The 22,178-nt window shown below is 55.9% G+C and overlaps 1 protein-coding gene across 13 annotated transcripts in view; it reads right to left on the bottom strand.

Moving 5' to 3' along the window:
* Window positions 1-22,178, bottom strand: part of DAB2IP (DAB2 interacting protein) — a 186,593-nt gene that overhangs the window by 3,844 nt on the left and 160,571 nt on the right. For 10 of the 13 annotated variants that reach the window (XM_063714027.1, XM_054521078.2, XM_054521074.2 and 7 more), the window contains 10 exons: window positions 21,244-21,798; window positions 18,025-18,169; window positions 17,795-17,939; window positions 14,951-15,187; window positions 13,043-13,244; window positions 10,955-11,133; window positions 8,132-9,020; window positions 7,216-7,368; window positions 5,238-5,431; window positions 164-251 (listed from right to left, as the gene is read on the bottom strand). In XM_063714027.1, the coding sequence (XP_063570097.1) occupies window positions 164-251; window positions 5,238-5,431; window positions 7,216-7,368; window positions 8,132-9,020; window positions 10,955-11,133; window positions 13,043-13,244; window positions 14,951-15,187; window positions 17,795-17,939; window positions 18,025-18,169; window positions 21,244-21,798 (2,787 nt within the window). The remainder of the gene's footprint in view (window positions 1-163; window positions 252-5,237; window positions 5,432-7,215; window positions 7,369-8,131; window positions 9,021-10,954; window positions 11,134-13,042; window positions 13,245-14,950; window positions 15,188-17,794; window positions 17,940-18,024; window positions 18,170-21,243; window positions 21,799-22,178) is intronic. The other 3 variants (XM_054521073.2, XM_063714030.1, XM_054521080.2) reach the window with 2 other exon arrangements.

Below are 22,178 nucleotides of genomic sequence, written 5' to 3'. Positions count from 1 at the left end.
GCCCACTAAGACCACAGGTCTGACTTCTCAGGGCAGAGATTGTGGTTTCTTATTCCCCTCAGTGTCTGCAGTGAGGTATGACTGAGGATGGAGAGGCTAGTCACCCCCTCCTAATCCCAGGCCCTTTCACTCTTGTGGCTGACCAAAGGGCCAGAGCCCCCACCTGGGCATCAATGATCTTCTGTTTGGAGTCCACAGCCGCTTGCATCTCTGCGTGGTCCTTCTTCAGTTCTTCCTCCACGGACATCAACCTATAGCCAGAGACAGGGACAGTCAGACTGGCCCTGGAGGTAGCAGAGGTGGGGAGGGTGTGGGAACAAGCCCATCACCCCCGCACACAGCAGGGACACACTAGGAGAGCCCCTCCTTGGGTCACAGACTTGCCTCCCATACTTGCCTGGGGCAGAGGCCCTCCAGCTGACTCCCAGCAACTGACTGCTGGGCCTCCTTCCTCACCTCCACATCCCCCACTCGCTGCTCCTAAAGCCCCAGAGGCCCCTGGGCTGCCCCTTTCCCGATGTTCTTCCAGGAGCCAAGATGGGTGGAAATGGGCGTTGGATCTTCAAACCCCTAGAGCTAGGCAAGTGGTGGAACGATGAAGGCCCTGAAAGCCTCTAGAACTTTTTCCACCCTGCCCCCGCCATCTTCACGAAGTTCTACTCGAGGTGCCAAGATGAATGAACTCTAGTCCTTTCCCTCAAGGAGTTCACAAGGCAGGAGGCACGAGTAACTAACTACACCCTGCACGGAGCAGCTGCGCTAGTGGAAAGCTCAGGTCCCTGGAACAAAGAGCAGGAAGCGGTGACCTTTCCTGGAGGGTGGGCTGGGAGGTCGCACATCGGTAGGAGACATCTGAAGGACAGGTGTGCACGCAGGACAATGAGCAGTAGCTGGGGGACATACCACCTGCAGAAGCTCAGTGGGCAGGAGGCTGGCTCCGTCCTGCTGCTCCCTGCCTGGGAGCCCTCCTGGTCCCACCTGGCTGGTTCCTGAGACACTCTAACTGCTGGGCACTCCCACCTTCCCACTCTCCTTTGGCTTGGAGACCCCACACTCTCTGGGTCTGCCTGTCTCCTAGATACCTTGTCCTGTCTGCCTCTGGACATGGGGGTTCCACAGGGCTTTGGCCTCAGCCTCCCTTCTCCTTACTCTGCACACTCTTCTCAGATGAGCCCTCCACTCCCAAGGCTTCTCTCTTTCCCTGCCCTCTTGACTCCTCCAGCCTAGAGCAGCCACCGCACACTGGGCAAGCACTTGGCCCACTCACAGAAGACACACAGGGAGCCACAGTGCCGGGGCCGGTTCTGCACGGGACTGTAATGGGGGCAGCAGGGCAGCAGTTCAGGGAGAACTAACCAGGAGGAGCGGTGGCGGAGGGGGACCCTCCGGGGCAGGTTCCCCAGTACAGGAAGGTATCACTCTGAGGAAAGCTTGTGCTGGGGGTGGGGTGGCGGGAGGGTATTCATTTTGTTAAGGAAAATTAGATTGGAAGGAGATTGTATTTACTCTCTTGTCTTAAAAACAAATAGGGCCAGGCACATTGGCTCACGCCTATAATCTCAGCACTTTGGGAGGCCAGGGAGGGAGGATCACTTGAGGCTAGGAGTTCAAGACCAGCCTGGGTAACATGGCAAGACCCCATCTCTTTATTAAAAATCCACCAAACAAACCAGAAAAATGGACACAATACAGGCAATGCAGTACAATAATTTCTAGGAGAACAGAAACCAACAAGGCGAGCCCAGTGAACGGCCTGGAAGCAGAGGGAAGGCGGAGTCAGCAGCCTCACTGAGTTGAGGAGACAGGCAGGTCAGGAAGGTCAAGGTGTGGGATTTGCAGGGCAGACAGCCAGAGAGGAACAAGAGGCAGAGAGAAACTCCACATAGCTCCCGAGTGGGGGTTCCCCTTGTGTCTCTGACTGAATAATATCTGCATGCAGATGAGAAAATTACCAGGCTAGGCAAGAACCGTTAGAAAGGAGAACACAAAACAATCGCAGAAGCAGTTCATGTTGTACCAGCGAGAGTGCAGTGACGTACTAACACTGGGAATCACAGAGGACCCGGAGAAGGAAACCCCCTCAGAGCAGGGCCACGTTAGGCCGAGACTTTTAAAGGCTCTGCAGGATGTAGCCTAACAAAACTTAAAAGGAAACCCCGAGAGGACTGAACAGATTCCAAGTAACCTCGTCTCCCAGAACAAAGCCCCCAGAAAGGATTTAAAGGAACACAAAAACATGCAGCACTTCACTGTAAGATTCACAATGCCTGGCATCCAACCAAAAATTACCAAGTATACAGAGAGAAGTAGGAAAACTCATAAGCAGGCGGAAAATAAATCAGTAAAAACAGACTCAGATGCCACAGATGACAGAATTAGACGAGGACATGAAAACAACAAGGTATTATAAATACATTCTACATGTTTCAGAAAATAGAAGTAAAAGCACAATGAGAATTAAAACTGATGGAATTTAAAGCTAACTGAAATTCTAAGAGGTGAAAAATATAATTATCTGCAGCGAAAAAATACTGGATCAGATTAACAGCAGGTTACACACTGAAGAAGAAATAATTAGCAAACTTGAAGACATAGTCATAGAAACTATCAAAGACAAGAAACAGAAAAAAAAATGAAGAAAGAAGATAACAGAGCATCAGTGAGATACGGGACAATATGAGTCAGCCTAATGCACGTGTGCTAGGAATCCCAGAGAAAGAAATGCGGGGAGGTGGGACTGCAGACATACAAATCCAAGACCCAAGAAATTAGAAGAAAACCACACCAGTGAACATCACAATCCAACTACTGACAACCAGTGATTTAAAAAAAAAAAAAAAAAGTATCTTATAAATAGCCAGGGAAAACAGATACATAAAGTACAGAGGAACAAAGACAATGACGGACTCCCTGTCATTACAGCCTCAGGGTGAGGGCCAAATCTGGATCATTGCCTGTTTTTGTAAATAGCCATCTCACACAAATAGTTCTGCTGTAACAGCAGAGCTGAACAGTTGCAATAGAGACCATATGGCCTACAAAGCCTAAAATACTTTTGATCTGCTCCTTTGTAGAAAGTTTGCCAATCTCTGCCCTAGAGCAACAAAGAGATAAAGCTAATAAGTCAATAGGAGACAAAATGGAATAATAAAAAAAAACTCAGTCCAAAAGAAGGCAGGAAAAAAAGAACAGATGGTACAAATAGGAAACAAGGCAACAGATTTAAATATATCAATAATTACATTAAATGTAAATGGTCAAAACACTCCAATAAAAAGGCAGAACCATTTAGATGAAAGCAAGACCCAATAGTATGGTGCCTGTAAAATAAACCCACTGCATATACATAGATGGGTGCTATACTCTGAATGTTTGTGTCACCTTCTAAATTCATATGTTGACACCTAACCCCCAAGGTGATTATCTTAATAGGTAGGGGTTTTGAGATGTGATTACATCATATGGGCTTTGCCTTCAAAAATGGAATTAGTGCTTTTATATTATACAAGAAGCCCAAGGGAGCTTGCTCACAACCCCCACAATGTGAGAACACAGCAACAGGGCACTATAATATGAAGCAGAGAGTCCTCATTATACCCTGAATCTGCTGGCATTTTGATGTTAGACTTCAGAACTGAGGGCAATACATATTCTGTTGTTTATAAATTACCCAGTCTAAGGTATCTTGTTATAGCCGCCTGAATGGACCAAGACAATGAGTTAAAAGCACGAGGATAAAAAAAGCTATACCATACTAACACGAATCAAAAGGAAGTTGGGGTGGCTACATTAATAGCAGACAAGGCAGATTTCAGAGCAAAGAATATTCCAAGGGATAAAGAAAATGATTTTATAATGACAAAGAGATTAATTCAACAATAGTACATAAATAGCCTACATGTATATGCACCTAAGAATAGTTTCAGTGTACATAAAGCAAAAACCAGTTGGAATGAAGGGAGAAATAGAAAAGCCAGTAAGGATATGGAATACTTGAACACTATCTACCTAACTGACATTTACATTAAGGAGGAAATATTCCAGGATTGGTTAGTAGAAACGAATGTGTTAAGCAAGTCTCTGAATTCAGAACATGCAAATATCAGAATACACACAATGTGGAGAAGGCAGTTAAATTGAAAAGCATTTCCATTCTTGGAAACACACACAAGGTGAGCCAAGAGCAGATCAAGTGAACAGCAGGTTTCTAGCCACCCTGGTTTCACTCATGTTAACTATTTCATAATGAACAAAACTACAAGTAAATGAAGCAAACAGCCGTTAGGAACAGAGAAACAGGTGGTCTAAATAGGAGGAATCTGGGAAGGGCTTATGCCATGGACAATGCATGGAGCAGAGGCCTTCCTGGCTCTTGCACACCTGCTTGGTCTGTCCAGCTGATGGGGTCTTAGACCAGGCCAATTCAAACAAGACACACTGTCTCTCCTCCCATGCCTGGTATTACTGAGAAGGAAGTAAACTCCACGACTGGGACCCTGGGGTTGATTGCACTCCTTGCCTGACACCAAGGTACCCATAGACACCTGCCCTACCCATAGGCAGAGACAGAGACAGAGATGGAGGCGTCAACATGGGGCCTGACATAAGCCTTCAAAAAGATGAGAGTCAGCATTAAAACCCGCTGTTCCTCTGAAGCCCTTTCCCAGATAACCCAGGCCCCTTAAAACTCAGGATATCAGACTGGCAACCATCCCCCTCTCCCTCCCCACCCAAACCACTCCTCTTAACAATTCCCAGCTCAGTAACTGGTACCCTGATACGCCCACACCCAGACACTCTTGGTAGGAACCTGGGGGCTATGCTGTGTCTTCCACCTTCATCTACTATACGTAACTGAGGCTCATTCCCACTTCTCTTACCCTGTATTGGGTCCTCCCTGTCTTTCCTGGAACCCCCCCAATCCGGCTTCTCAGCACCCGAGAGTGCTTACTAAGATGGCGTGGCTCCTTGTAGGGGCTCAGGCCCGTCGGGAGCCAGCTGTCATTGGTCCAGCCTCATCCCCAGCTTTGTATTCTGCGTGGGCTGCCCACCCTCCAGGCCACCTCCTGCCTCCAGGCCTGTGCTCACGCTGCTCCCACTGCCCAGACACTCTCTTCCCTCCTCTCTCCACATTCAGCTCATCCTTTGAGGAGGCTCCCCGACCAGGGGCCTCCTCGAAGGCAGCAATGGCTGCCCTGCCTGTGCCTGTGGCCAGGCCAGGCAGGTGTGGGCCCCACCTGCTGATGATGCCCTTCATCTGGATGTCCTTGTCCTCCTGCTGCCGCCGCAGCCGCTCCTCGCCCTCCTCCAGCCGTGCCTGGTACTCCAGCACCAGCTTCTGCGTCGTCTCCTCCTGGCACTTGAACAGGGTCTCATACTCCTCCAGCTTCTTGGTGGAGATTCGCAGCTTGTCCTGCAGCACCGCCAGGTCCTACCAGGAGGGCAGCGTCCACAGGCACAGCACCCAGGACACAGAGAGCACAGCTTCGTCAGCCCGAGTGGGAGGAAGGGTAGGAGGGAGCCCCACTTGGAAGGCCCCAGTGGCTGTGACCCGCCCACTTCACATAGCAAGGAGATGCCTAAGGAGCCCAGCTGGCGGGGGCTGCAGCCAGACGCGTGCCTGTGCCCCACCCGGGGGTCTCCACTCCAAGCTCCCAGCCTGACCTGTATGGCTACGGCGGGGATGAAGACTCAGACCCAAATCCCAGGACTGAGGGTGTAACTAGGGCTTTGAACTTGTATATGACAAAAGTTAAAAAACCCTTGGCTATATGAAGGACATGTGACAGCACCCTGAGAGGTGGGAGCTCTGCAGGAGGGGAAACTGAGGCCCAGACAAGGTGACCATGTCACATGAAGAGCGACTGACTAGCAGGGTAAGGTCCCAGCTTCCCAGCCTCTGTTAGAATCTAAAGCCAGGGGGTGGCAGTGGCATGAGGAAATGGAGAGAGAGAATTGAAAGGCAGGTGGTCCCAGGCTCTGGATCTGCCTCAGTCCAGCACAGACCCCAACCATCAGGGAGGAGCAGGGATGTGGACGAGGCTGGGAAGCGGCGTGGCTACACAGAGGAGCCAGGTGCTCTGTGCTGAGCGAGGAAAGGCCAACGCCAGGATCAAGAGGGGCCAGACGCCATGAGGACACAGGGATGCAAAAAGCCTGGAGTGAGGCCAGGCCTCCTCGCTCCCCGGCCAAACTCTGGCTCTGGGAGCACTGTGTTCCCTGTCCCCTGGTCCCCTTCATGTAACTATGGTGAAAGCAGGTGGATGTAGCGGACCGGGGATGGTGGCGGTGGCAGGATGCAGCATGGAGATGGGCCTCGCCTGAGGCCGGGGAGAAGGAGTTCTGCCATTCTGACCCCAATATCCTTGCTCGAGAGGTTGCCACAGGCTTTCCTGGGGCCCAGGGGGGCGAGAGCATCCAGAGGGGAGTGGAGAAGCGCCTGCCGTTCTGGGGCCTGCGCTGGTTCCTCCGTCTACATGGACTGCAGCTGGCAGTAGGAGACAAAAACTACCCCCAGATCCAGAGCAGCTGCCACAGCTGGAAGGCTTGGGAGACCAACGAAGCATCCCCTTGCCCCAGCAGATGGTTGAGTGTGTGGCAGAGTGAGATTTTAATTTTTAGAACAGATTCTTTTCCCGGGGTTGGGGAAGAAAACATCTCAATGGCAGCCTGACCCCACCCCCGATGCTGGTAACTGCTGTTTCTTTCCCAGGCCCTGGTGGAGGCCAGAGAGGTGAAGAGCCAGGCCGTGGGCAGGCACAAGCCCCGGGGGCCAGGCTGGGGTGGCTCTCCCAGCCATCCTGGGGACTCATGCCTCTGCCTCCTCAGGTACCAGGTTCCCTCAGGGGGGCTTCTATATGTCTCTTGGGCACCCTCAGCCCTCAACCCCCAGGTCCTCAGGAAGCTCAACTGCCTCAGTTGCCCGGGCTAAGGAGCCTTCCCAGAGGTCCCAAGAGTCTGTATCCAAGACAATTCCCTGGTGATTCCAATCTGCAGATGGGAAGCCTCAGGTCTAAGCTGCTAATCCATCCCTCTTGTTGCTTTTCTTCCAGACCCCACTGACTGCTATTCTCACAGGGAACAGGGGCTCAGAGGTGACAGGCCCTTCACAAGGACAGCAGCACCCGTTGCTGGGGAACCTGGGGGAGAGACTCCTACCAGCTGCTGCCGGGAGGCAGCCCCGCCCTGTCCCGAGCTGCCAGGGTCCAGCTTTACCTTTTCTGCTTGGCTGAGCTCGTCCTTACTCCTTAGCCTATCCCTGTGGGGGGGGTCTGGGCCCAGGCCCTCGTCTTCTAACAACTGCGCGTTCATGGTCAAGAGCCAAGCGGCTGTTCGGTCCAGGGCATTGGGGCTCACGGGTGAAGGGCCCTACAATGAAACACAGCTGTGAGGGGCTGGAGGGAAGTGGAGGGCAAGCAGGAGGGGCGGGAGTGGCCCAGGTGAGCCACAAGGACAAGCAACTCTGGGACACGGTGGGAAGAGAGGGGACCTCCAGCTGACTGAGTGCCTACCGAGGCAGTCCCCACCCGGGAACTGTCTCTCAGACGGCAGCCAAAGGCAGAGCCGACAGGTGCCAGGTGGCCTCCTGAGCACCACACTCTGCTGCCAAGGGGACCGCGAGTGACCCTGCCACTGGGGGCACCGGGGCAGGCTGCACTGAGTGGGGGACAGGGCCAGGCTGGGCTGTCAGCCCAAGGCACCTCCACTCCAGACACTGCCTGCAGCCTTTGGGTGACAGGGTCATCCATGCTCCAGGTGGTTGTGCCTGGAGGCCTGTCCAGCCTGTGAAAACATTTTGGGAGGGGAGTGTGGGGCCAGAGCTGGGTGGGGGCTTCGACAGGCTTGGAACTGAAGATGAATGCACTCTCCTCCTCTTTCTCTGACCCCAGCCTGCCCCTAGGGGCACTGACAGAGGAGCCTGGAGTTCCCCAAGGCTACAGTGTCCCTGGTTCACAGGATTCAGGAAGAAGCCAGGGGGAGGGGGTGGTGGCGCATGTGGCAGGCTGGTGGGATGGGATGGCAGCTGGGTGCGGGTGGAGGTGAAATGACCGAGAGGAGGAGCATGGTATGGGGTATGACAGCCCAGCTGGGCCCAAGTGCCCAGCCCTGCCCTCTGACTAGCAGCACTGACCTGCTTGTGCACTGCCCGTGGCTTCAGTTCTGGGCTGTCCCCCTTGGAGGAAGAGGACTGCTGCCTCAGGCGGGTACTGGGGCCCACCCAATCAGATGAGGCTGACGCCAGGGTTCCGCTTGAGGGTCTTGGGTACTGCAGGGTGCTCAGCAGGTTGGGGGGCGTCCGGCCGCGGGGGGCAGGAGGTGGCGGCGGGGGTGGGGGCGGAGGCTGGTCGATCCTCCTCTGGGGGCCAGCACTGTTCTGCCGTGGCACCGTGGGCTGCCCGCCTTTTTCAGTCAGTGACATCTGTCGCCGTGCCAGCTCACCGGGCCGCCGAACCAGCTCCTCCGCGGCAGTGCTGAAACTTCCCAGCTTGGCAGCGGCCGCCAACTCCTCGCTGTTGCTGTGTGAGCTCAGGGAGCTGTGGCCCTCAGAGCCTGAGTCGCCAAGGCCACGGGGTGACAGCGGCAGGCCAGCCGCCATCTGGTACACAGGGTTCTGGAAGGAGAGCGGTGCCAACAGCTGGGGCCGGCCTGGCGCGCCCTCGGAGGTGCCTGGTGTGGTTGGTGTCTGGCCTGCCCGCCGCACCGTGGCCAGCCCTGCCAGGTTCACTGGGGTTGCCCGGGCCGGCCACCCAGCCACCAGCTGAGCTGCAGCGGCCTGCCCATCTGTGGGCAGGACGTCGGGGCCCGCCGGGGAGCCTGCCTCCCCGTCCAGCGCGCGGGCATCCTGGAGGTCCACCATGGAGAGGCTCTTGCCACCGTTGGCCATCTGAAGATCAGGCTCGTTGGCTTCCGAGTAACTCGAGCTGCGGGCAGGTGAGGGCTGGACCCCGGAGGACCTTGTGACAAAAAACAAGTCCTTGTTTTCGGGGGTTGGAGACGGTAACCGGGTGAAATCTATCAGACTGCAGGGAGACAAGCACACACAGGGAAAGAAGGGGAAAAGAAGAACTGTGAGTGCAGCCAAGGCGGGTCCAAACCGACAGCACCCGCCAACCTGCCGGGGCCTGGCAGCCCGAGCCAGCGCTGGGGAGATGGATGCGCTGGGGTGGTGGGAGTGGGAGAATCCGGGGACCAGAGGCTGAGGCGGCTGCTCCTGCACAGAACCTCTTCTTTAGGGGCCAGCACTGCACATTTCAGGCCGCGCTGCCTGGAAGACCCCTTCCCTGTTCAGCTGCATCTTGGGACAATGGGTACTGGGGCCTGGCTTGCTCTGGAAAACTCCTCCTTAGCTAAGCCCTAAGCCACAACTCAGTGGCTCTCTGCTATCCACGGATCCTGCATTGAGAACCCCAACTTCAGAGTCACTGGGTTCCCTCTGCCTGTTCCCTCTTGTTCCTAATCAGACTGGTAACTGAAGGGGGGGCCCGGTGAATCCTCCTCTTGCCCAGCCTCCTGCTGCCGCTCCCTTGTTTGACTGGCAGGCGGGGGCTGGAGTTCCTGGCAAAAACAAGGAATGAGAGCAGGCTCTGTGGAGAGCATGACTCGGGGGGAGGGCTGCACTTGCCCCGGCCTCCTCCTCATTCTACGCTTTTCTCTGGCCTCTCCCCCGCCCCTCCCCAGAAGCTAGCTGCTTGGAAGAAAGCACAACTGTGGTGGGGGCCAGGGGGGCTTTGGAGAGAAGAATGTGGGCGGGGGGAACCGAAGGCTGCAAGGACTTGGGGGGCTTGATATGGCTTGGAATGGGGAATGGGTTGGCTTAGCCTCAGATGGAGAGGAAGTGCCACTCTCTGAGATGGGCTGCAGTGCTCATGGGCCTGGGAGAACTGGCTAGAGCAGCAGATGAGCCAGGAAAGACGGAGAGCAGTGGGGGCCTGGCTGCCCAGGCCACACACCAGGTCAGTCTTTTCAGAACTCACGGGCCCGGCTGCCTCTCAGCCTCTCAAGGGCTGTCTACTGCACCCCCAGCTCCAAACTCTTGGCATGTGACTCTGCTTGTCTTCGCTTGGCACATTCACTGAACAGACCCAATCCAAGACTCCAGTGGGCCTGCATCTCTGGCCCCTCCTGGGCTCCCCTAACCCCAGGTTCTTGATCTCAGCAGGTTCTTGATCTCAGCACCCTCCCCTGCTTAAAAGCCTGCCCTGCCACCACCATGGGGATACCACACTCCCAACTCTGCTGCTGCAGCTGCGGCCTCACACGCTGGGGTAAGAAGGATCCCTGGCGGGAGAGGGGAGAGTAGGGGTAGAGCAGAAATGCTTCAACATGAACTGATAGAAATGTCCCTGTTTTGACTTAAACAAGAACGTTTTGCCTCCCACTCTGCCATGTGTGTGTCTTATTTAGGCAGAGCAGACCCCAGGACTGGGTCTCAGCATCACTTTATGTTTTCTGTGGTTCCCAGCCTCAAAGCCTGGCAGAGCCACCGAGCTCCTATTGAAAACACCCCCAGCTAAACACCACTTCTGGAGATTCTGACGCAGGCTCAGGAAATACCAGGAACATGTGTATTTTTAACAAATATCAGGGGATCTGGAAATGCTGGGGGTATTTGGGACCAGTAATTATTCTTTGACACATCATGTCTTTGCTTGTGCTTGTCCCTCTATCTAGAATGCCTTTTCCACCAATGGAAATGCTACTTTTCCTAAAACAAAACAAAACAAAACAAAACAAAACAAAACAAAGCAAACCTATAGCATCACCTCCTCTAGGAAGGCTTCCCTGATTTTTCCCAAATGGAGGTTCACCACTTAGGACCTGTACAACTCAAGTCTTGCCAGGCTTGTTTTATAAACACTATGTAGGCATCCTCTTTCCCCATCTGAGATTACAGATGGGCTGTGCCTAGTCTGCACACGCACCCACCACACCCAACATGCCTGGCAGCTCTTACCCGGAAAGATCGTTCTCAATCACCATCTTCTGCAGCCCAGCTGAGATGCTGCTGCTGCCAGAGCCCGGTGTGGAGGCCAGGTCATTGGTCCCTGGGAGCTGCCCACTACCTGGGGTGCTCAGTGCTGTGTGGACGTCCCTCAGGATCCGAGGCAGGGGTCCCAGTTTGGATACTATGCTCTGTAAAGGCACAGCAAGAGGCAGGTGTGACCTCCTGGGACCACACGGGTAGGCTGTATGTGCTGCAGCCACTATGGCTCAAAACCACCGCGGAGCCTGTCAGAAGTGCAGATCCCCACCTGCCGCCAGTCAGAGCCACTGGGTCTGGGACGGGGGTGAGCCCAGGAATTGGTAAATCTACATTTTTAACCAGCTCCCGGACATTTCTGGGGCAGGAGTAGGAGGCCACAGGGGGAGATGCTGACCTAGTGCAAGCCTCTCCTTCAGTTTGCCCTGCCCTGGTGCCTCCGCAGAGAGGAAAGCACACATGGAATCCCAGCATTTCCACACCTCCACCTCTCCATCCAGAGGCTTCTGTGATAGCCCCTCTCACATCACTTACTCCACGGGATGGGCTGGGGCCTGACCCACTTTGGCACCTGAGCCCCAGTGGAGATGGTCCAGGCACATTGCAGGCACCCTCAGGTGCTGGTCAGGCAGAGGGCAGTGCCTGAACCCATCTGAACCTTGCTGGCACGCTTTAGAGGACTTAAGGGGCAGAGGATTCTAGGCTGTGGAGACACTGCCTTCACCTGTTTATGCACAAGTTTCCACAGAGGTCTCTGTGAGAAAACAAAGTGTGAAAACTCATGCAAGCAATAGAGCACACAATTGAGAGGCAAACAGTTGTGTTTCAAATCCCTGTTGGACCCTATCACCAGTGTGACAATACTGATCACCTTCCATTCTTCCTGCCTGGTTGTGCAGATACGTGGACAGCACAGGGGCAAGGTAAGTGGTGGCAGTGACAGTGACTAGTGTTGGCTGTAGTGCAGGGACTGGAACTGGTGGAATGTAGGGTCTCAGCCCTCATTTCCATTTCTCCCTCCTGTGTCTCTCACAGCCAAAGGCAAGTGGATACAAATGAGCAAAAATGATGGCCTTTGATTGCAACAGCACCTATTTCTAGTGAAAAGTCAGGACTAACCTAAGTGTCCATCAATAGGGGACTGGTGAAATAAATAGCATTCATACGATGCAGTCATTAAGAAGTCCCTGGCGGTGGTGCAGATTGCACTGACAAGCAAAGAGGCCCACAATACAGTGGTAAGAAATGCACACAGCAGCATACACAGTACGTTCTTGCCTTAAAACAAACTGAAAAAGGAAAAGAGCTCTATGTGTGTGCGCCTGCATGTGTGTGTGCTTACACATGCACAGATCGCGTCCAGAAGGCTGCATACCAGTGCTCTGAGCAGTCACCTCTAGGGACTGGGACCAGGAGGCATGAAGGGCCTTCCAGGCCAGTTTCAGCACCTTACAAAAGTAAGGCGGTGCCCTGGAGCCCTAGAAAGCAACAGATATTCGGGAAGTAGTTCCTGGTAGACCCAGCCCTTAAGTCCAAGAACTAGTTGCTCACTGTGTGGGCTGAGGCTGGGGGTCAGTGAAGTCTCGGGCTAGGGAGGGCTCACTTCAGGTGACTGCAGCAGTGTCAGAGGTGTCTAGGGAGTAACCTCGTCAAGTGACGGTCAAGGGCAATCCTAGAAAGGTTTTCAACTTCCTGCTGGACAAGTGGAGTTACAGGGTCTTGAGTCATCTTCTTCATACAGGTGGATTCACGATCCAATTCTATTTCTCACATGCTCTGGCAGGCAGCACAGTGGCGCTTGTCCACTAAAGGCTGAGTGCCTGCGGAACACCCCAGCCCTAGTACCCAGAGTGGGGCGGCCTTGGCAGATACTGCTGAGTGAACACAGCATTTGCCCACAGAGAAAATGGGGCCCACAGATCCCCAGTGTGTTCTGACAGGACATGGCCTGATCATGCCACATGGGCGAACTCTTTGCCCTCCATGGTTACTCTGGAAGGGGGAACGCTAAAAGCCCGATGGCAGCTTTTGGCCCCACCTCCGCCCCACAGCAAAAGGCACCTGCTCCAGCTGGCTGACAGCCTCCCAGAGCAGTGAGTGCAGGCTGGAGAGCTCGCGGCCCAGGTCGATGTAGCCCTCGAAGCCGGCTGTATTGGAGAGGGTCTCGGGGTTGGAGATCTCCAGCAGGAAGCGCTGCATGTTGGTCCACTCATGCTCTAGGAACTGGTTCATGAAGGACATGTATTCCTCCTTGCTGCCAAATCTGGAGAGAGGGCAGTTGGGTGAGCACTACTGGGCCCAGGCAGGCCCTGCCCAGGAAAACTCCCTCCACTGGGACACCACCACCCGCTTTCCCCACTGTGGCCGGCTCCCATTCCATTCACTGCCCGAGTCAGCTGAATATGCTCTGACCCAGGTCACCAGGGCCCTCCTTGCTCATGGTAAGTCCAGCGATCCTTTTCTGAACCTTTTATCTCAGGACCTGGAATGTTCTGTGTCCCCCATACACTGCCTGTTAACAGTGTCCTTCTGCTTTTCCTCCAAGTTTCACTGCCCTGGTATGCAGATGATGCTCAATCCCTGCTCAACCCAGGTCTCCCAATGAGCTTTCAGGCATGTATTAATATATCCGCAGGCACCTCCCCTGGGAGTCCCTCCTACTCAGCCTGCCACACCTGAAGTCATCACCATCACCCAAACCCATGCCCTCCTCCTGAGCTCCCTACCCTAAGTGGAGACCCCACTACCCATACAGATACACCTGAACCAGAATCTCTGGCAGTTGTCAACTCCTCCCTCTTCCTCGTTCCCAAATGGCACGGCCCACTGATTTTGCCTTCTAATCACCCCTAACCTTGTACCTTGCAGCCACTGCCTCCTGTACCCCCTCCCCTCCCTGTGAATTTTCTGCTATTGTTGCTGGAACCACAGCCATGCTCTCCTTTCACGTCTCCTGGCTACCACCCTGCTCCCTCCAACCCATCTGCCCACTGCTGTCAGGGTGAGCTTTTCAGGATCCAGAACAGAGGAAGGCCATCCTCTCCCTTGTTTAAAACCCTCTGGTGGCTCCCACAGCCCTGTCTGGCCTTCAGGTCCCTGCTGTCCTCTTAGGTCTCATCGCCCGCTTCTCCTGACCTGGCACAGTGCACGGCCCTCCCCGGGATGCCCGGCCTCTGCTCCTCTTGAGACAATGAACGCCTCACCCTGACATGCAGCTGGGGGATCATGTCACCCTGGAGGCTTTCCTGTCTCCTCTCCCAACAAGCTGAGAGCCCTCCTAAGAGGCTCGTGTGCGTCTGTCACTGCTCTCCTGCTCATTCCACACGTCTCCCTGGCTGAAGTGCCGAGCGCCACCAGGGCTGATTCATCTTGGTACCGTCAGAGCCCAGCACACAGACGGCCCCAGGATGGGGCTCAATCCACGCTTTGAGAATGAACAACAGTGAGATGACCCAGCCCTTCTACTTCTGCCCACTTGCTCTAAGGATGCAGCCGAAAACACCAATAGTGCTTTATCAACAAAAAAAGACATCCTGATAGCCTGACACCAGGATGGTGGTGCCCAACCCAAGTGCCCAAGCACAGGGAATGGGTTAAGGAAATATGGGCCAGTCCCCCTTGGAGGAATATTAGTCATTTATTTCAAAACAGGGCTTAATGAATGTTAAGGGATATGTGAGAATCCTTATAATAATACATTAATTCAAAAAGCAGAAGGAAAAAAAAGTCTCATGTCGTCACCTTTAAAAATTAAGAAACATACCAAAATGACATATACCTTGAGTAGAAGGATAGGGTGTGGAGATTTTATTTTTAAAAAAGTGGGAAGGAGAAGGACTGAGGATGACAGGGACAAAACCAGGGCCTGTTTATGGTCTCTGCTCAGCTTGGGGGCAGAAACACCCCCAGGGCCTGCCCTGTGGACACCAGCCCTGCCCGACTCTGCTTGGTGAGGGAGGAGGCACTCACTTGGCGAAGTTGGCCAGGTTCTGGGTGACCTTGGCGATGAGGGTGAGGGTGCGGGCAGTGCGGTCATCAGGGTACTCCTGCAGCAGGTTGAAGAGTGAGGGCGACATGATGGCTGGGCAGAGGAAGCGCAGGAAGAGGGAGGCACTGATGAGCCGCTCACTGATGTCCGGCCGGCCGCGACTGCTGCACTCCTGCCTCCACGAGGCAAACACCTCTTTCAGCTCCCGTGGGAAGACACTGTGTAGGGACAGACAAAGGTGGGCTTGGCTGTCAGGCAGGGGCCCAGGACAGGAGTGCACAGAGCAGGAACCTGCATTCCAACCTTGGCTCTACCCCGCCAGCTGTGTGAGGTCAGCCCCGCTGTCTGAGCTCTGACGACACAGCCATCTGGGGAGAGCAGTCAGTACAGGGTGGCTGGAGCAAGTGCCCAGGCAGGAGGAGGAGCGGGGAGACCCAGGCTCCCATCGGGCAGTGGGTTCTCAGTGAAGGGCCAGGCAGGTGGGATGGGAGGAGGCATGAGGAGCTGGCTCTCCGTCCTGACCGGAATTAACTGCCAAGGGCCACTGCTGAATCGCCTCTCCAGCTTCTGGTCTGGGCCCTCCCCACCTCTCTGCCAGTGTCTACTTCATTTTTCAACCCAAACAGCAGGTATCTGGGTCTAGGGGGAAGTGAGGAAAACAGGAATAGACCACTATTCCTTGGGTTCCCATCACTGGCTTTGAGACTAATTTCCTTTGCTTGAATAATGTCATAGGAATCCGGGACTTCCTACAAGCTCAGAAAGATCAAGAAGATGGGACTACCCCTGAACACGGTGGGAGAACACAGCTCTCCATTCTCTAGATGGGGAGGGAAAGGGAAGTAGTGACTGCCCCAGGGTGATGGAGCGAGCCAGCAGAGCCGGCCCTAGACAATGGGGCTCTTGGTTCCACTGGGCATCCTGGCCTGCCATGGTCAGGCCCACCTGGCCAACCCTTAAGTGGGTTTCCTATCTTTTTTCCCTAAAAGATGCATCTCCCAGCCTGGGGCAGGCCAGGCCCCAGTGGTCCCTGAACTCATTTGGCTCTGCCATGAGCTCAGGGTGATCTGACCAAGGCCCTAGCCCTCCTGGAAGGCTTGGGTTTTCTCTCCCCTAAACTGAGAGCAAGGCCTGCCCTGCCAAGCTCACAGAACCATCGTAAGGCTAAAACCCCAAGGCTATAATAGGCTTGACCAACTTGAAATTTCTTCCCCCATAGGCCCAGCAGCCTGCTCAGCAGGCTCTCCCGCAATGCATGCTGGCTGACCCATCAAGGGCACACCTAGCGGGGAATGAAGCTGAGCCACCTTTAGCCGTGGCTCTCACAGTGCCTGGCACAGAACTGGACAGAGGGCAGGTGTTGAGTGGTGACATCTATCAATGGCCTTGTCCAGAATGGAGAGGTGCCTCTGACAAATGCCAGAAAGAGGAAATGGAAAATCACTGTCCACAAATATGTTTTCCCTGAGTCACATGCCCAGCCCCCCTGGAAGAAGGGGGAGGGGGGAAAGCATAGCCCAGCTGGGAATGGGAAGTGTGTTCCCAGACTTCAAGGCCCTACAGTCGCTCTCCTCCACCGGCCCAGGGGTGTGGAAAGCTGCACATTTGTGGCCCATCTCGAGGTGCCCATTTGGCCCAGGCAAGCACCTTGTAGAGCCCAGGGGCTAAGGCCCTGGGTGCCAACCCTCCTGGCCCTGCTCATTCCCCCTACCTTTTCTTGTCCTTGGGGTGCAGCAAACACTTCCCTGGCCTTCCTGTGTGCCCAGTCCTGAGCTGGTGGGCGCACCTGCCTCCAGGGTGCCCCAGCATTCGCAGGAAATGTTTTAGGCACAGGCACAACCCTATCCTGATGGGATCAGGGCTGCAACAGAGGGTACCAGGTGTGGCCTTGGAGCAGGAAGGGCAGGAGTGTATGCAGGTGAAGGTGCAGGTGAGTGAAAGAGACAAACCTAACAAGGAGTGAGGTAAGGCCGGGGGGAGAGTGGTGTCAGAACAGGCTGTGGATGGAGGCTTGGGTGGGTGGGGGCTGTAAGCCCTGAGCTGGAGGGAGACACAGGTTAAACCTGAGCAGCTCCTCTGGGGCGAATATGAACCCACTGCTTGGGCTGACAGCAAGGCCCTCCCGGACAGTCCTGTGTGCCACCACAGAACGAGGCTATACTCGGCACCAGGCTGGCTGGCCACCACACACATATATCCCAGGAGCAAGCCGGTGGCCGTGAAGTTGGCTTTACCACAAGTTTCTCCGGGACTGATTCCGGCCCTGCTGAGGGGCCTGTCTGAGCAGCCCACTGCTGCATGCCCTGCTGCTTTCTGGGGCTGGCAGAGCCTGCAGACCCCGTTCTACTTCAAAGTCTAGTCCTTTCTGTTTATTCTCTAGTCCCAGCAAGAGGCCTGCCTGGTGTTCAGGCCAACGTGTCCCTGCTTGGCCCCATCACAAGGCTGTGACATGAGCACCTTAGCTCCCAGGGACAGGTGAGGAGCCTCAGGTGAAGCCATCCGCCCACCCCAAGTGGGGGCCCACACAGGGCCTGCCAGTCTCACTCCCGCTGCAGCCCAAGCACCCACAATAGCCCCCGGCACATGAAGGGCGCTCCCTCATCACCAGAGATGGCGGACTGGCGTGTCCAGGTTCTTTCCATCACGAAACCACAGCAACATGCTGAATGCTGCCCCACCTGAGAGCTCAAAAGGGACTAGGTCAGGGGACTGGCAAGTCAGTACAACTCAGGGTCCAGGCAGCACCAGGCACACTGCGGGTGCCAGACACTGAAGGACAGGATGGGGAAGGTGACAGGGTAGGGAGACCTGGGCACCGCACTGACCAGTAGGAGTTGATGATCTTGCAGAAGGCCAGCTCGCAGCACATCTTGAGGTTGCCCTGGTGCTCTGGGAGGTCAGCGGCCGAGCACTTGCTGGGATCCACTTCGCAGTTCTCATCTGACTCATACAGCGCTTTGATGAACTCACCTATGGCCAAGCGGGCAGGGAGTGGGGAGTGAGGACCTGGCAGGCTCTGCCCCATCCTCTGCCCTGCTGCTGGCCCACTCCCTACCTAGGGCGTCCTGCAGGTACTTCTGGCCCACTAGCTTGAGGTACTCCTCAATGGCCTTGGTGGCCAGTGTGTTCTCCCGGAAGATGAGGTGCTCGTTGTCCCCGCAGCGGTCCACCTCTGACATCATCAGGTCTGTCAGGAAGTCCTGGGGAGGCAGGAGGTGGGGAGAGCAGGACCTGAGCTGGCCTAGCATGGAGGGCCCTAGGATTCCAGACCTAGCCAGAGAAGTCCTGGCATTTCGAGGCTGCTCCATCACCAAGCTGCGGGCATCCTGGAGAGGAACAGTGTGCCCACCTCTGGGGGCTGCTGGGGAGTGTGGGCAGGGCAGGGGCCCCCAGCCAGGGTAGGAGCCTAGAACTGGTGACAGTAGAGACGGGTCTATGGATGGAGGCAGCCTGAATGAGAGCATGCCACGTGGAGCCACAAGCCCCCACCACCACAGAGAATGGACTCATTTCCATGTACAGCCCTGATCAGGCCTGGCCTGGTGACCACAGCAGGACTCGCCTCTCCCCCCACCATCAGTGCCAAAGAGGACAAATGACGCTGCCATGTCTCATGGTAAGAATGGCCACCAGTATCCACCTATGACTCTGGTGGGGGATCCCACACCGGACACAGATGCCTTCTGTGCAGCCCCACTGCCCGGGGAGGTCGTGAGCCACCATGCTCAGGCATGTGAGAGCAGAAAGTGATCTGCAACTGGCTGGAGAGGGAAGGTGGAGGCGCCACTGCCCACCTGGCAATCCGGGGTAGCAGCCCCAGGCCCATCAGGTCCCACACACAGTGTTGTGGGAAAACCCCAGCACAGGAGCCCGAACCCACACCTTCCCCCAGCTCTAGCAACCATGCAGATACTAACTCCCTCCCTCAGGAGCCCCCACCTCCTTGTGCTCACAACTAACCTGTGGCTTGGGGGAGGGAAAGAAGATAGGAAAAACTGTCATAGTTTCAAGGGAGGGTGACAGTCAGGGCAGGGGGCCACCTAGCACAGAGCCTGCAAGGCGCCCAGGAGGGGTGGACCCAGGCATCTGTGCTCAAGAAATTCCTCACTCCGACATGCACGACCTTGGGGTCCATTAAAACAGAACTGAGATCTAGACACAGGAACCCAGGCTGCACAGCAGAGGCACAGAGGGACAGCAGGGGCAAAGGGGAAGCTGTCATTGGCTTCCTGGGGATCATGTGGCCTGAGGACCCCTTCCTGACCAACAGGCGACCTCCAGGGTCTCATTCTCTGAATACACTAAAGCGGGGGTCAGAGGTGCATCTCCCCCGGGGCTCCCCCAGGACCCCCGCTCAGGACCGCAGCCTTCCTGAACTCCTGCAATGAGAGCCAGGCCCCAGTGCTGGGATGAGAACTTCCTGAGAGCCAGGACCCAGTAAGGGGGAAACCAACGCACACACAGCAGGAAAATGACTTGTCCAAGGCCACACAGCCACCTGGGGCCAGATCTGGTCCAAGTCCCTTGCTTCCCAGACTCCATTACTCCTCTAGCCGTGGAGACAGAAGAGAGGCTAGTTCCCAAGTATTCCAGGGGTGGGGGCTTAGGTACCTGTCACCCCAGCAGCACAAGTTACTTTCTATGCTTCTATCTACTGCTCCCCAACCCTACTGAGGGCCTTTGGGGTTGGCTGCAGCCCTGGCTTCACCTCCCTCCACGAGCACCTGGACACACCTATCGTTTCAGGCTGCTTCAGGGAGGAATCTGCTTCCCAGGCCAGCCCCAGCCCAGCCCTGGGAACCAGGTACTGAAACATCAGACACAACTGCAGAAAATAATGCAGCCTCTGCAGCCCCTGTCACTCCCTCTCTGGTGCCCACGGGTCCTTGATTCATTCCGTTTCCCAGCATATGTCCCCAGTGTTGACCAGCATGTTAAGGACGGGGCAGCCAGAGCTGGCCCAACGTGCAGCCTAGCCAGCCAAGCCTGAAGGCTGGGGGAGAAGGTAAGGGAGGAGGTAGCTGAGCACTACAGAGGAAAACTGCTCCCCATCGCGGGTTCATGGGGAGGAGGTCCCCGCCCCAGCCCTGCACTTGCAGCATACAGCAAGTTCAAGAGGGAGGTTGGCTGCAGAGGCTGCTGAGGCTTCCAGCCATGGCCTCCCCTTCCAGGGCCTCTAGGAACAGGTGAGAGGGTGAGGGACCTCCACGAGTCTTGTGCCCTGGACTCTGCCCTGGGGTACCTGGGGCATGGCTCCCAACTGTGCCTCCCCGACCCAGGGCTAAGAGCCTAGGACCTTGACACAGGGTGCCCCTCAGCCACCTGCCACTTGGCTCACAACACGCCACTGTCCAGAGGGCAGAGGCCCAGTCCTTAGCCCAGCACCAGGGTCCATCCACGCTGCAGAGGCCTCAAGTCCAGCCCCTGTTTCCCACCCTCTTTGGCCAGCTTCCTGAATGGCAGGTGGCAAATGTAAAGAGAGAAGGTCACCTTCGAGGCCCACAGACCATGCTCTACTGCCTTCCTAGGGGCACCCTGGTCCAGGAGCCCATTTGTCCCCAAACCGGGTAGGTGGGGCTGAGGCATGGCTTGCATGGTGGGCTGCTGGGCCCACCTTCGGGAGCGGAAGGTGAAAGGGGTCATGGAGATGGACACTGAGCACCTCTGGCCCTGAACTAGGACTTGCCTGGGTGGGTCTCAGACGATTCCCGCTTCTGTGAGGCTCTGGGGTGGGGCTGGCTAACCCTCGAATAGTACAATTTTGACTGTGTCTACCTGTGTGAGAATCTGTGTGTCTGGGTGAGAGTGTGGGGTGAGGTAGAGCTGTGAGGGAGGCTCATCTGTGCATCGTGCTGGGGAGGTCTGCTGAACTCCATACCCCACAGGGGACGTGTGTTTGGCTCACTGGGGCTGGTGGCGTTGTGGGACCTGTGTGCTGGGAGAGCCGTGGCCACCCGGCCTGTTCCCCTGGCGCCTCAGGGGGTCGGTCCTCCACAGCAGTGGTAGAAGGCACCTCAACCCAAGCCCACTCCCTCACTACCAGCTGCAATCCCATCCACTGGCTCCACACAGGCCTCAGTGATCAGCTCCAGCCATAGAGCAGGAGTACAAAACCCCCAGCCCACGACAGAACTTTTGGGTTTAGGGAGCCCTTCTGGTAGTGACTGGTGCCTCCAAGGCCTCTGTTAGGCCTGAAATGTACGGATGTGAGGAAGGGCAGGTAACCCAGCGCTGCCACCCAGCCTGTGTCAGGAGCCGAGGGGCCTGCACGCACCTTCACCTTGCCCGTGCTCTGCAGGATGTGCACCAGGGCAGATGCCATCTCCTCCTTGGTCTTGGCACTGAGGATGGGCTCGAGGGCTGCACACAGCCCCAGGTAGTGGTTGGTGATGTGCTCAGCGAACTCTTTGTACATCTCCATGGGCAGGATGGTGATGGTTTGGTAGCGCGCCTTGATGCGGATCATGGGTCCAGGGCCCTTGCCGCCCTTGGGGTTGGGCGTCACCACCGGGTACCACTTCTCCACGAACTGCCGCCCGGCCACCGAGGCAGCAGGCAGGCTCACCAGGCCCAGGTAACTGTTGCGCTCCTTCTTCTTCTTCTTGTCGGTCTCCCGGTACAGGTGGACAGTGACCGTGCGCAGTGGCGGCAAGTTGTGGAACTCGAAGTGCTCACCCCAGAAAACATTGTCCGTCTTGAGCTTGCCTGTGGTGCGGGCATAGAGCACATCGTCCAGGCACAGCTCGCACAGGTACTTCTTCTTGGCTGGCAGGTCCTTGGCCTCGATCACCCACAGCTTCAGGATGTGCTCCACACGCCGGCTGTTGTCCTGTATGTGCACGGGGGTCCAGGATGGTCAGCTGGGGGTGCCACGTGCAACCTCCAACCAGCCCAGAGCCTGAGAGAGTCCTCAGACCCAGGAGGAGCTCTGAAGGTGGAGGCGGCAGCGGACGCCTAGGCCCTGAGTCAGGATGAGGCAGGGCATGATGGACAAGCGCTGGATCTCTGGTCGACCTCACAGAAGCTCACTCACCTTGGGCAAGTGACTTAACTGGAGCCTTGGGTTGCTTGTCTATGAAACAGCACTAAGGTAAAACCCCCATCTCATAGAGGACGAGACTGAGACAGGCCAGCACAACGCCTGACACATCACAGGCTATGCCATTATTAACTCTTCCTTAATATGCTGGTCTGTACTGTAACTTAAGA

This window comes from Pongo abelii, chromosome 13 (genome assembly GCF_028885655.2).
Source record: "Pongo abelii isolate AG06213 chromosome 13, NHGRI_mPonAbe1-v2.0_pri, whole genome shotgun sequence".
NCBI classification, from domain to species: domain Eukaryota; kingdom Metazoa; phylum Chordata; class Mammalia; order Primates; family Hominidae; genus Pongo; species Pongo abelii.
This window is presented reverse-complemented; position numbering and strand designations above follow the sequence as displayed.